Below are 13,105 nucleotides of genomic sequence, written 5' to 3'. Positions count from 1 at the left end.
CATATTCGAATTATATGTCTTCCTTTTTTTTATCCGTTATTATTATTGTTATTATTATTATTATTATTACTACTGTTAGTATATTATTATAAATTATTTACAAATGAATGTAAAAACGAAACAATGAATTTTAATTTACGAAAAATCATGTATCGATCAATTACGATTCACTGATGGTTCGATATCGGTATCCAGGTGAAAGTATCCTTGTGTATTTGAAACTATATCATTGGGATGCTATTCACGTTTTATTTCGACCGCTTCCGTAGTATATAACTCCCCACGATATAACTTTTCATTGGAACATCGTCTGGATTTTTGTTACTGTCAAGATCAAGTGTCTTCCTTCAATTTTGATAACACGATGTGGGTGAGTGAAATTATTATTCCTAAGGATTTTTAATAACGTTTGAAAATTTACGTTTCATTAAGAAGAAACTTTACGTTTTAAAAACGAAAGAATACAAGAAAAAAATAAAGGAGAAAAAATAAAAAGGAAAAGAAAAAAAAGACGGTCAAAGAGGTTCACCTTGGTGCGTGAAGAAAGGACTTGTTACGAAATATTCAATGTTTCTTGAAACGATGTAAAAGCAACTCATTGTTCAATTGACTATATCCTATCAACAATAGAAATCATTATGATAATCGGCAAACAATGAAAAAGAATAGAGACGTACATGTACGCGATTCATCGAGTTACCTGCGTAGAAAGAATAATTCGAGAAAAGAAATACGGTTTACTTGCTTTGAAACTTCTGACTTTTATAACGTTACACCTTTTTTTTATCTTAAATCTGTGTCATGGACAAAAAGTGGTTCGTTCGAAGAGATTATCTGGATTTTACATTAATATTATATTGTGTCCTTGTTTTTTATACAATATGATATGTATTACGCATATTCATAAACGCAACTTATCCGTTCATTATTATTCTAATATGAAAAAAATTTAAAACGATGAAACTTTTTAATTAAAATTAGATTTCTTTCTTTATTCCTACGAGTTTTTCTCTGTTGTAATGAATAAAAATAATGTATTTTTTGTCTTACCCTTTGTGTTTTTCTTTTAGAAATATACGATACTCGGCAGCTTATTATGGAGTTTGGTAGCAACGGAAGCACCTGTGCAAGGTGGCATAAAACCTACGAACGTTTTAGGTGGATCGGAACAACACGCATCTTTTAGTTTCGTAAGACCAGGATTAACTCAAACATCATTTTCCTTCGGTGGTCCGAGTTCTCATCAATCTTTTAGTTCGTCTATCGGAAATCCGCAATTAGCTCAAAGAGTATTGCCAAGCTTGGCACAAGCTCTTTCTTACAGAAATCCTGGATTGGGTTCGTATTTGAAATTTTTTTAAATAGAAATTTGAAATTCTGTTTGACATACATGATTTATATACATGTCAAATGATATATTCTTGTCTATCATTTTATTACACAAGAGACTTAACGACTCCGCCCTAAATACATGTACAAGGATATTTTTATACGCACACACGTTAAGACTTTCTACATTGCATTTCAGGCTTTTTTCCATTTGGACCCGTTCCTCATGGTTATGCAACTACATCGATAGCCCCGGGTCTCTCTGCCTCAGGCCCTTCACCTTTACCGTATCAAGCACAGTTTGATCAGGGTGCTGCATTGGCGTATCTTCAACAATTGCAACAATTGCAACAATTGCAACAATTGCAACAATTGCAACAATTACAACAAGCACAAGCACAAAATTATCCAAATGTCCTTTATCAAGGACAATTGGGACAGTATCTTGCTCTCAGGCAAGCTCAGACACAAGCACAAGCACAAGCTCAAGCACAAGCACAAGCACAAGCTCAAGCTCAAGCTCATGTACAACAGGCTCAAACACCACAGGTAATTCTTAGAAGAAATTCAAGAAGTTGACGATGATCATTTTCACCAATGATCTTTCTTAGCTCCCAGAGCAAATCCAACTTCAACAAGAGCATGCACAACAACATCAACAACATCAATCGCAAAACTTATTGGGGGTTGCTTATTCGTCGGCACCCTCTGTAGCGCATGTCAAGGTCAGCGGAAATGGATACAAGTTCGATTTTTAGATCATCATTCGGTATCATTTTTTGTATATATTCAGTAAACTAGTGCTTGAAGTATCATATTTTATTTAATATTATTCATATATTTATTTATGGATGTGTACGTACTTTATTTAGTTAAATTAAATATTATAAAATAGAAAAAAGATCTCGTATTTTCTTTGTCCTCTTGCAATATTCACTTTCACTTTATGCAAAAATTTCAAATGATTATCAAAATGTAAATGAACGAACAGGAAAACCCGTTTCAAAATGGACTCGAGATTACTAAATGGTTTAAATTGAACATGTTAGCGAGAATTCTAACGAAATTTGCTATGATTTTGGTTTGCATAAGATTTAATTTCTTGATCGTATTCATAATTCAAACTTTCTATGTTCTATTTTATAAACATCTTGATCGTATCTTTGTTTAATAGATCATGAAATTGAACGCAGGTGTGTGGACGTTACACATCTGGCTTGTTACATATATGACAAGGCTTATGTCAGTGTCAGAATTGGGAGAAAGTGTTGTCCTTGGGAGGTTCTACAATATCATATGCGACTAAAATGTATCATGTTACATAAAATCATAAAACTTTATTTTTGCGATGTGGAGTATTATTTTTAACAGCGATAAATTTATAATAACACATAAGAATAAATAAACTATATTAATATGATTTAATACTTTCTGAAAAAAACATCTCATATGTTTCAAATTATAAATAAAAGCTTATTACGCCTTTTTTAATTGAAAAATAGGAGTAAATAAATTATATAATTAAATTTAATTGTTTGACACACTTTGATTATCAATGAAATTGAGATTAAATATTTGAGTAAAATCATTAAGGAGAATAAGTAAGAAACAAGAATTACCGTGAAATAAATTCGAGAGTAAATTCTCCGACCTGCCTTAATGACCTCGACTGTACCAAACGGACCGATCTTAATTTCGGCAAGAGAGGACCACGCCCGGAATTTGTTTCAGTCCCCTCTTAATCGACTATCCTTCTCGTTCGTACTTTCTATCTCCCTTTCTTAGTAATTTCTGACAAGGAAATCCGCGTGTATTTCCCTCTCCCTCGATCTTTCATGTCCAATCGTATTGAACAATAGGGTGCCCAAAATTCGATCGACTCCCTTACGATCTCGCAGGCATATAAATACTGGGCCGATCGTTTCGTTCCAGCAGAACACAAGTAGCTCTCCTACTATAGAAAACCAAGAAAAATGGCATTCAAGGTGAGTATAACGTATTCGTCGAAGACTGGTAAACGGATTCATTATATTATATTGTAAGGAATTTTATATATGTCCTAAAAATTCAAGTATGACCAAGTATGTGAAAGAGCAATCTTTAATAAACGATCTAGTATAATATTTCGAACTCGAGAAAAAGATATTAATAATAAAGCAATATGTTTTGCAGTTAATCGTCCTCTCAGCTCTCTTGGCGATAGCCCATGCTGGTGGACCGGCCGCATACGACATTGCCACAGCATCTGCCGATCTCAGCAGCGTAGGTTACACCCAGGAGTCCACGCAGAAGGGCTATGCAGGACAAAACGTCGTGTCGAGTTATTCTAGAGCCGAAGACTCCGCACATTCTTCGGTGCGCGTCAGCAACAGCCACGTTACCAACGATGCTTTGACTTACGCAGCACCAGCAGCAGTGATCGCTAAGCCAGCTTATACTGCGGCTACCTATGCTGCTCCTATAGTGGCCAAAGCCGCACTTGCACCAGCGACTTATACGACTTACGCCGCACACGCTACCCCAGTATTGGCTAAGACAGCTTATGCTGCTGCTCCAGCCTACAGTTACGCTGCACATGCTGTTGCACCAGCCTACAGCTACGCCACACACGCTGCTCCAGTTCTGGCTAAGACAGCCTATGCTGCTGCTCCAGCTTACGGATATGCTGCCCAAGCTACACCAGTATTGGCTTCGCAACTCCATGCAGCAGCTCCAGTCTATAGCTATTCCGCTCAATCTGGACCTGTCGTCACTAAAACTGCCTATGGCACCTCTGCCTACGGATATGCTTCACCACTCGTAGCCAAGACTACCTACGCAGCTGCTCCTCTTGTTACGAAAGCAGCTGTAGCTGCCCCAGCTGTAGTCACCAAAACTGCCTATGCCGCCCCAGCCTACGCTGCTCCAGCTTACGCAGCAACCACCTATGGATATGCCGCACACGCTACTCCAGTTCTTGCCAAGGCTACTTACTCTGCCCCTATTGCTCACGTCGCTGCAACCCCTGTAATCGCTAAAGCAGCACACGTTCAACCTGCCTATGGTTATGCCGCAGAATACGCTGCCCCTGTCGTACACGCCACTTTCACTGGATTAGGCACTAGCTATGCATGGTAAATCGTGATAAACTCGACATCCTCCGACCCGGCGACTTTTCTTATTATTTTTTTTACTTTGCGTATTTCTTCTTTCCTTCACACATCATTACCGTGTAGACCTGAAAAATACTCCATTTTTAGAACACTGTGTTACTCGGAATAAGGCTAATTGATAATGAAAGATGATATTGGTTTTAAGCGTTCAATTGATATGTACATATTTCTTTGTTAGATTTCTCTCGTTCGTTCTCGTTTGTCGTCTTTCTTATTTTCAAATTTACCGTATTATTGTAATCAACTAAAAGTTGTTATCGTACAGTAATGTCAACGTTGTTAACGGATGCGTACCAAATCTTTAGTAGGAGTAGTGCATAAGTATTTATATTTATGTTACCCTGAATGCTATGATTGTTCCGTGTTTTCACCATTCAATTTGATTTGACACAAATATATTTACTTATTCGATAGTAAATAAGAGAATTATTTTTTCGACATACTTATCTCCATAATGTTAGAAAATAAATTTTACACCTACAACGATAATATATGAATTTTATTCTTTTGGAATATCCCAATTTTCCTCGAAGAAAAGGGTGGAAAAAGATGGATCAAAATTATATAAATTTAAACATTACGCATGATGATAGGCAACACTTTATACTGTTGCGAACACCATCTATTACCAAGAAATTTTTCTCATATGATAACTTAGTAACTCTTCTTTATCTACACATTCAATTTGTTGAATATAACGCTCTTAACATTGGAAGGAGTACACGTGCTATCGTATTCTCACTTGTGTTGTTATATTTATTTATTAAAAATATATTTCACTATTAAAAAATGACGAAAATAAGAAAAGTGAAGCGTAAGAAGAAGTATCGTGTGAATGTAAATCGAAAGAGGCTACGTAACAAGTTACAAAAGCTACCTACGATAGAATGGTAAACATAACCTTTTTGTATTATTCATTATTACATATCATGTTCTTATTCATTTTTTTAATAGAAAATAATTTTATATATATAGCAAGAATATAAAAGAGGAATGGGAGATTTCTAAATCAACACGTAGTAATCTAAAAGAGATGGGTTTAGTTTATGATCCAAATGAGATTTTACAAATTCCTAATGTAAAACAGGATTTACTGAAAGAAGTTAAAGAAAAATTTATGGAAAATGGTATGGAAATTGATAGCGAAGATGAAAATGTAGATATAAAAAGAACTCCACCTAAAATTCATGTTGCACAAGCTTTAGAAAAAGATGCAAATGCACCTAGGGAAAGAATGTTTCGATTACCGAATGGTCAAGTACAGTTTATCACTTATTTATTAGACAAATATGGAGAAGATTATAAGGTATGTATTACATCATTGGAAAAGTTCTTTTTTAGAAGAATATGTCAACAAAATATAAAATGAAAATTGTTTATCTAGGCTATGGCACGCGACAAGAAGAATTACTATCAGTTAACTTGGAGACAAATTCGTGCTAAAATAAAAACTTTTAAAGGCATTCCAGAACAATATAATGAATATTTATCTAAGAAAATTGCAATGTAATTAACTTTGATCTTATCAAATGTAGAATCAAAGTTAATTAGTATAAAATACGATGTTTTGTATAAAAATCTCTTTCTATATATATATATATTATACGGGACTAAGGATTCATTTTTATCGTACATTTACATTTTAACATTTTACTTAATAAAGAATAAAAACAGATAAAATAGAGGAATGCTATAAATAATATATATTACAAAAATGAATCTATTCCATCACAGCAATGTTACAGCAATATTGTTGTATGTACAACGTAGAACATTATCGTTGTATGTACAACGTAGAACATTGTATTTTCAACACAAGGTTTAACTGATATTAAGCATTTTGCAGTCTTCTTTATATTATGGAGACTATATTTTTTGTTTCCTCTACTATACTTTTTATTTTTATTTATATAGATTAATTGTGCAAACTTTAGATAAATGAAATAAATAAATTAAAAAATACCAATTTCTTAATAAATAGCCATAGAACATAATTTTTCAGAAACAGCTCTTACAGACTCATGATACCAGGTATAGTGAGGTAGAGAATCAGGTAAAGGCCTTGTTTGGCATCCAATAACTTCTACTTTATGTTTATGTGGAGAAATACTTTCCACATCTAAAGCTTCTTTTACTTGATGCGGTAGAAGTGCACCAGGAATATCCTGTAAATAATATGTAACAAAATATTTTGTATAGAAAATATTCATTTTTTTGAAATATATGAATATAAATATTTGAAACTTTAATACACTGTTTACCTGTTTATTGGCAATAACTAATATTGGTACGGTATCTATTCGTGAATCTCCTAATAACTGCTTGAATGTCGAAACAGCAAGAGATAATTTATCCGTATTAGAAGCATCTACCATAAATATCAAAAGATCGGTGTCTTGTAAAAAGGTTGACCAATACTCCCTATTGTTTTCTGCACCTCCAACTGCATATCATTATTTAATATGAAAACTAAATATGACATATAATTCTTAACGCTCTCTTAAAAGTGAAAATAGAGTCTTTTTTTGTAATGTTCTTACTTTCCCAAACATTGTATGTAAAAGATCCACATTTTAATCTATATACAATAAAACCTCGAGTAGGTTTAGCTGGATCTTTATACGGTTTGTTATCACCATTGATGATGCGCATTTGATTCATTAAAGATGTTTTACCTGCTCCATCTAAACCGAGTAGAAGTATCCTTTTTTCATAACTGTCATCGATCTACAATCACAAGAGATCTTTTTTAATATATTCAAATGTATCGTTAACTCTTAGAACATTATTATTGTATGCGACATTAGAAAGCCATAGTGTAAAGGTTATTATTCACAATAGATTCAACTTGTCGATTAACTTTTAACAAGTCAACGTCACATATCTATTGAAAACAAATTTTTCTGTCAAAGTAAAGTAAAAATTTATATATATATATATTTATATATATATACATACACAAATAGATTAATTAACGTTATATATATATCAATTTTATCTATATATGTTAGCATGATCGTTCAAGAGACACGAAATAACGTTCGACAGTTGGAAAATTTACAGTTGAAATAAAAATATATTTTGAAAATAAAGGAAACATTAAAGGGACCTTAGTAACTTCGTCGAAACCTTCGTCGATTAACTTCAGTTCTCTTTGCTTCCAATATCGATAAGCGACGTAAGCTCCAACACATGCACAACCAGCCAAGAATATCGTTTTATGTCTGTTAGACAACATAGTATTTATCTAGTGGCACTTTCTTTCTTCTAGGATAAATACACGGACACGTTTTTCACTTACTCTCTATTATATATCGGCATGTCACGCGCGCAAACTCTCTTTCGACCTTCGACATATATTTCACGCGTTCTGTCATGCGGTGAACTACGTGAGCGCGCGAATCATCCTTACAAAATGTGTTCGCAAAACTATGTACTTTAAACCTTCTCTATTCCAAGATACATTTATACTTTTTTTAATTAGTATTTTAACAATAGGGGTGTGCAAGATACGATATGATTTCAAAACAAAAAAAAAACAATTATTTTAATAAAGAACACGAACTAGAAAATTTATATATTTTTATTTTTTTTTTGAAGTTATACTTCTTTTTTTAAATTAATCTTTTTTATCCTTTATTTTTATTATCTTCTACTACTAATCGTTTAATTCGTATGACTTCGAAAGAACACGTAGAAAAAAAAACAAATATTCTCTTTGTAGGATGACGTTTATTTTAATCTTATTTCGTATTATACTACTTTTTTATTCGTATGCTTTATAAGCACACAATTTTATGTGCAAATTTTTTTTAACGGATTTTTAACGACAAATGTAAACAAGAAATTTGTTATTTTCTTTATGTTTAGAGAGGTTGAAATTTTATACGGAAATGGCGCGAATTAAATTAACGAATTACGTTCTTTTAATCTTAATCGTTTCGTATAGTAAAAATATGTTCAAATTGTCATAGATCTTTCTGTGGTACTGCTATTACATTTATTTGAATACTTGTAACAATGTTACAGGTGACCCTTTACCTTCGGAATTTTATTGATCGAGGAATCGTTGGCGAAGTTAAAAATATTTTACGTTAAATGATCCCAAGTTTGTTACTTAAATCAGAACGCAAATGATTGAGACTGAAGAAGTTGATTTACTCTTATAAGTATGAAAGTATATAATGATTATAAAGAAGATAACCGATCAAGGTCAATTCTAAGAAATTAATTTAATGATACTCATTATCTCGCCATCTTCGTTCGTACGACAAAGAACCTCGTTATTTCTCGTAGATAAATGTTTTAATCATCCACTTTACATATAAAGAACTGTAACGTTTGATACAAGTAACCAAAAAAGGATTAAATACATAAATCCGATTTTACGTTTAATCCTTTCGGCTGAGGGCTTTGATTCCGGAGGCGAAGGCTTTAATGTTTTCAAAGGGACTATTAATTGGCACGAATGTACGATATAAACTAGTAGATTTCATTTCCCTTGAGTCCTTATAAATCGTATAAAAGGTCTAACTTTTCAAAAGTTATAATAGCATAAAGCGATTTTATTCGACTAAAGATTTGCCGATTATTTTCTAGTCCCAGTATACATACATAGTCGGCCATTTTGATTTCACTTTATCGAAGTTAATAATTATTCCTAGTAATAGATTGTTGCGTATTGTGTTGTGTATTGTAACGTTATCGAGAACACTTTCAAATTCCGTTTCGTTGGATCTGCGCTGCATTCAATGGTCTCTAATCCGTCTAATCTGTCCCGAAATGAAATAGTTGCGATTCTTTCAACGGGCACCCTTCGCTCGGTTGCACACAGCGTCGCATTTAAGTGGGAGAAAACACTTGACCCACGAGGACGAAGGGGGAAGGGGAAGGGAAAGGGGGGTTTGTTAGAGAGGTCGAAGGGAGGAGGAGATGTATAGGTCGTCAAGTGGTTTACAAGAGGGGAAATGATATTTAGGGAGAAGATGACTATCGGAGACATGAGATCATCGTCCCTTTAACTGGCCACGTTGACATATTTCCCGTCCCTCTTTAGTTTAGACAAGTATTATTCGCATAAGCGTAACTAATATTATCCAACAATAAGTTATCATTTTCTTCTTTATTATCTTACGGTTGAACAACATATTTTTTATACGTTCCGTTTCAAAATTTAATTACAAGAATAAGCTATTCGAGAAATATATAATAAAAGGAACGTTGAAAGTGTATACCTTTACGAGGATGTAAATTTTTTTTGTTATCTTTTAACTTCGCGAATGCTTCTTTTCTATGATCTCCATAGTTTTATATTACGTCCATAACACGGTGCACATATTTTAATAATATTATTCACTGAGGGATGGAAAAAGAAGAAGGAGAAAGAAGAAAGAAAAAGAAAAAGAAAAAGAAAAAGAAAAAGGAAAAGAAAAACATCGAGACAAGAAAGAAAATGCTGCAAATAAGAGGAAGAAAATTCTAAAAAAGGTAATCGTAATATCTCTCTTGCGATCGTACGTAAAAGACAATATAAAAAGGGTGAAATCTGATGTATCAGAGTCACGAGATTGAATTCGACGTATGGCTTTTCTATATGGATATGTACATACGATCGCACATATTCGAACGCGTTCGAACGCGAATTTCGTAGGATCGAAGCTAGTAGTAATAGTAGTAGTGGTAGTAGTAGTAGTAATAGTAGTGGCAGGAACCTGCTACGCTGTTGCAAAGCGTGACGAATAAACGTTCTCTCTCTTTCTCTTTTCTTTTTTGATTCACCTACGAGCCTCTACGAGAGCTCTCGATTCTACGGGGTACCACCCTAGGGACCAGGCCTGGGTGCCACTAACGGAAGCACGGGGTGGTTGGTAGTGATACAAGGGGTGGAAGTGGTGGAAGGGGTGCCTGACTTTTATTACCCCGTCTGATGTTATGAATGCGAACCGAACGAAACAGCCCTGGGATGCAGCGCGACAGCCCCTTCTCCCCCCCCCTCTCTCTCTGTTTCTCTCTTTTTTTCTTTTTCTCTCTTCGTAGCCACCCTCGAAGCGGTTATGCTTTTTATCGCGATGTATATCGTCGCCGCGATTAACGACGGTTATGAGCGTGCCGATGTAATCGAGATCACGCTCGATCATTCTCTTTTGACGTACCATGATTCCTTTTTTCTTTATTTCTTTCGGCTTTCTTCTCGTTATATTCTTCGCAGGTGGATGCAACCGATGGGGATGGTAACGATATATTATTTGAGTGTGTGTGTGTGGTTTCTTTTTTATCGTTAATATATTTGTGCCCATAATTATGAAAGTGGTCTAATGTAAGTAAGACGAAATTTAAAAAAAAATAAAACAAAAAGATAAGTTTATTAATTATTTCACATGAAATTATTTGGAATTAATATAAATTAATTCAATGTAATTCTTATGTTAAAAATGAATCGTTAGATAGCTACTGGTTATTTCAACATTATATGGAATTCATTTAGCGTTCAAACGTAATCCTTTCAATATTTCGAAACAAGAGATGTATGACACCACTTTCATAATTATGGACATATCTATGGTAAGAAATAAAGTAATCATGTCTATCGTGATGTTTACTATTTATTAATGTAAATATTTGATCGATTGATTGATTGATTCGGATTTTCTCGTAATAATATAATAATAGTTATGTTATTTCATATTATTTATCTCCTTTGGCGAAAGATATTATTAAAGACGACATAATTTCTTTAGGGTGAGATCCAATAGAAGACGTTCGTTTATAGTAGTTCTTTTTAATAATCGTTTGATGAAAGAGAAATATTTTGCGTACTCGTCTTCCTACCCTTTTATACGAAACGAATAATATCGTTGGAATGATATTACCCTGCCGAAGCGGACTCGACATCGACAATTTCACTCGTTATCTCTCTACTTTGAGAGAATAATAGCTTGGGAAACTGCGAAGCAGAGCAGAGCAGAGAGAGAGAGAGAGAGGATCGACTATAACGAGAGGTTATTCTTTTAAATTACGAAGAAACGTGTTAGAGCATTTATCTCTATACAAGTATTATATAGCTTTTTATCCACAATACTTGAGATTATTTATATTTTCTTTTATTTTCTTTTGAAAAAAAATGTTTATTGTCCATTACTAACAAGTACCTATTTAAATATATATATTTATTTATAATTAGATTATAAAGAGAAACATATTGGTATAATTGTAATGATAAGATAAAGATATATGAATGTATATGTTTGTGGATTTGGAAATGATAGTGTGACGTGCATGTACACAACAAACCATGCCTTTCCAAAGCGTCTCCGTTTCATATGGATCTAACGGAGCGATCGAGGGGAAGCTACTGGCATATTTCAAGCGAAGGAATGCTCTTTGATCATGCCCACAAAGTTACACCATGTATTATCGTTCTACGCACGTTATTTCGAACGTTTCCTCTCTTCTTTCATCCTACCCCTTGATATTAATAATCCTTTGTGTTACGGCAAGTTATTTTATTGCGACTGGAATTCGCCGTCCTTCCTTTCGTCGTATGTACATATATATATATATATATATATATATTACACACACACACACACACATATATATATATATTTATATATGTAAGAGAAAGCAAAGAGATTATTATTAGCTCGAAGTCGTTTTATTTTTACTTTTGATAATAAGAAAAAAAGAACTATTTGTAAAATGAAACAAACACGTCATAATATTATTTATTACTTGTATTCGTCTATAGATAAGATAAATATTTGAATTTCTTTTTCATTAGAGATTAGTCGTGGATATATCGATAAAAGGACAATGAAAAAAAAATAAAGATATGTTTTTTCTTTTTTTCACGGATCAGATTCTTATCGTTGAATTTTAATTTCGTATCGAGTAGTTCGAGCGACTATTCTCAGTCGAGAGGATCGAAAAACGAATCGCGGATTAATGGAAATCGGGCGGGGCATAGATAGATACATACATATATACATACGTTGATATCGTGTATACCTGTGTAAGAGGAAGAGAGTGGAGAGAGAAAGAAGAAAGAAGAGAAAGAGTGAAGCGTAGGAATGGCGGTCGAGAGTCGTCGAGGCATACACGTAAAATACATACATATCTATATATGGTACACCGGGAATTTTAATATTCGCGAATGATAAACAAAGTGGGTATCTAACGAAGTGGATAGAGGCACAGCGTAATAAAATTTGCGTTTGCGTTTCATCGTGGTCGAGCCGAGGGAAACGTCACGAGCGGTTTCCTCCGATTTCAATTACCCTCAACGACGGAAATATATGGGCGTTCGTTTCAGCGAACGAAAAAAGAAAAAAAAAATAATATATATATATATATATATAAACGACGGCTACGACGATGACGACGACGACGACGACGACGACGACTACCAACAACAACAATCACCAACAACAACAACAAGAACGCAAAGGAAAATGCAAAGAGGACCTTTGCAATTTCAATTTGTCATGTAAGCTTATAACTCCGTATCGTTTTCGATGTATACGTATCTCTATGTACCTATCTTTCGAAAGGTATTTAATCCTTAATTAAAATCTAACTTTAATGTTTCCTACGAAAATGTATTCATTCAATTATGCGTAGAATAT

At 33.8% G+C, this 13,105-nt stretch overlaps 4 protein-coding genes across 4 annotated transcripts; 3 read left to right on the top strand and 1 right to left on the bottom strand.

The window, feature by feature from the left end:
• Window positions 1-128: 128 nt before the first annotated feature.
• Window positions 129-2,673, top strand: LOC122516665 (probable basic-leucine zipper transcription factor P). Its single transcript, XM_043634647.1, has 4 exons — window positions 129-370; window positions 1,071-1,338; window positions 1,529-1,878; window positions 1,941-2,673. The coding sequence occupies exons 1-4, from the start codon at window positions 365-367 to the stop codon at window positions 2,085-2,087; spliced, it is 771 nt and encodes a 256-aa protein (XP_043490582.1). The 5' UTR covers window positions 129-364; the 3' UTR covers window positions 2,088-2,673.
• LOC122517136 (RNA-binding protein 14-like) lies at window positions 2,309-4,567 on the top strand. The gene is given in 5 exon segments (XM_043635519.1): window positions 2,309-2,410; window positions 2,504-2,610; window positions 3,129-3,297; window positions 3,300-3,314; window positions 3,502-4,567. Coding segments are annotated over 5 exon segments (1,338 nt in total). The 3' UTR covers window positions 4,447-4,567.
• A 585-nt stretch (window positions 4,568-5,152) lies between these two features.
• On the top strand, window positions 5,153-6,103 carry LOC122516664 (nucleolar protein 16). Its single transcript, XM_043634646.1, has 3 exons — window positions 5,153-5,371; window positions 5,457-5,787; window positions 5,866-6,103. The coding sequence occupies exons 1-3, from the start codon at window positions 5,271-5,273 to the stop codon at window positions 5,989-5,991; spliced, it is 558 nt and encodes a 185-aa protein (XP_043490581.1). The 5' UTR covers window positions 5,153-5,270; the 3' UTR covers window positions 5,992-6,103.
• A 58-nt stretch (window positions 6,104-6,161) lies between these two features.
• On the bottom strand, window positions 6,162-7,877 carry LOC122516663 (ADP-ribosylation factor-like protein 2). The gene is made up of 4 exons (XM_043634645.1): window positions 7,591-7,877; window positions 7,022-7,208; window positions 6,743-6,924; window positions 6,162-6,646 (listed from the first exon to the last, which is right to left on the bottom strand). The coding sequence occupies exons 1-4, from the start codon at window positions 7,717-7,719 to the stop codon at window positions 6,452-6,454; spliced, it is 693 nt and encodes a 230-aa protein (XP_043490580.1). The 5' UTR covers window positions 7,720-7,877; the 3' UTR covers window positions 6,162-6,451.
• Between the last annotated feature and the right edge of the window lie 5,228 nt (window positions 7,878-13,105).

This window comes from Polistes fuscatus, unplaced genomic scaffold (assembly GCF_010416935.1).
Source record: "Polistes fuscatus isolate 324 unplaced genomic scaffold, CU_Pfus_HIC Scaffold2, whole genome shotgun sequence".
NCBI classification, from domain to species: domain Eukaryota; kingdom Metazoa; phylum Arthropoda; class Insecta; order Hymenoptera; family Vespidae; genus Polistes; species Polistes fuscatus.
Note: the sequence above shows the minus strand (reverse complement) of the source record. Positions and strands in the feature narration are given on the sequence as shown.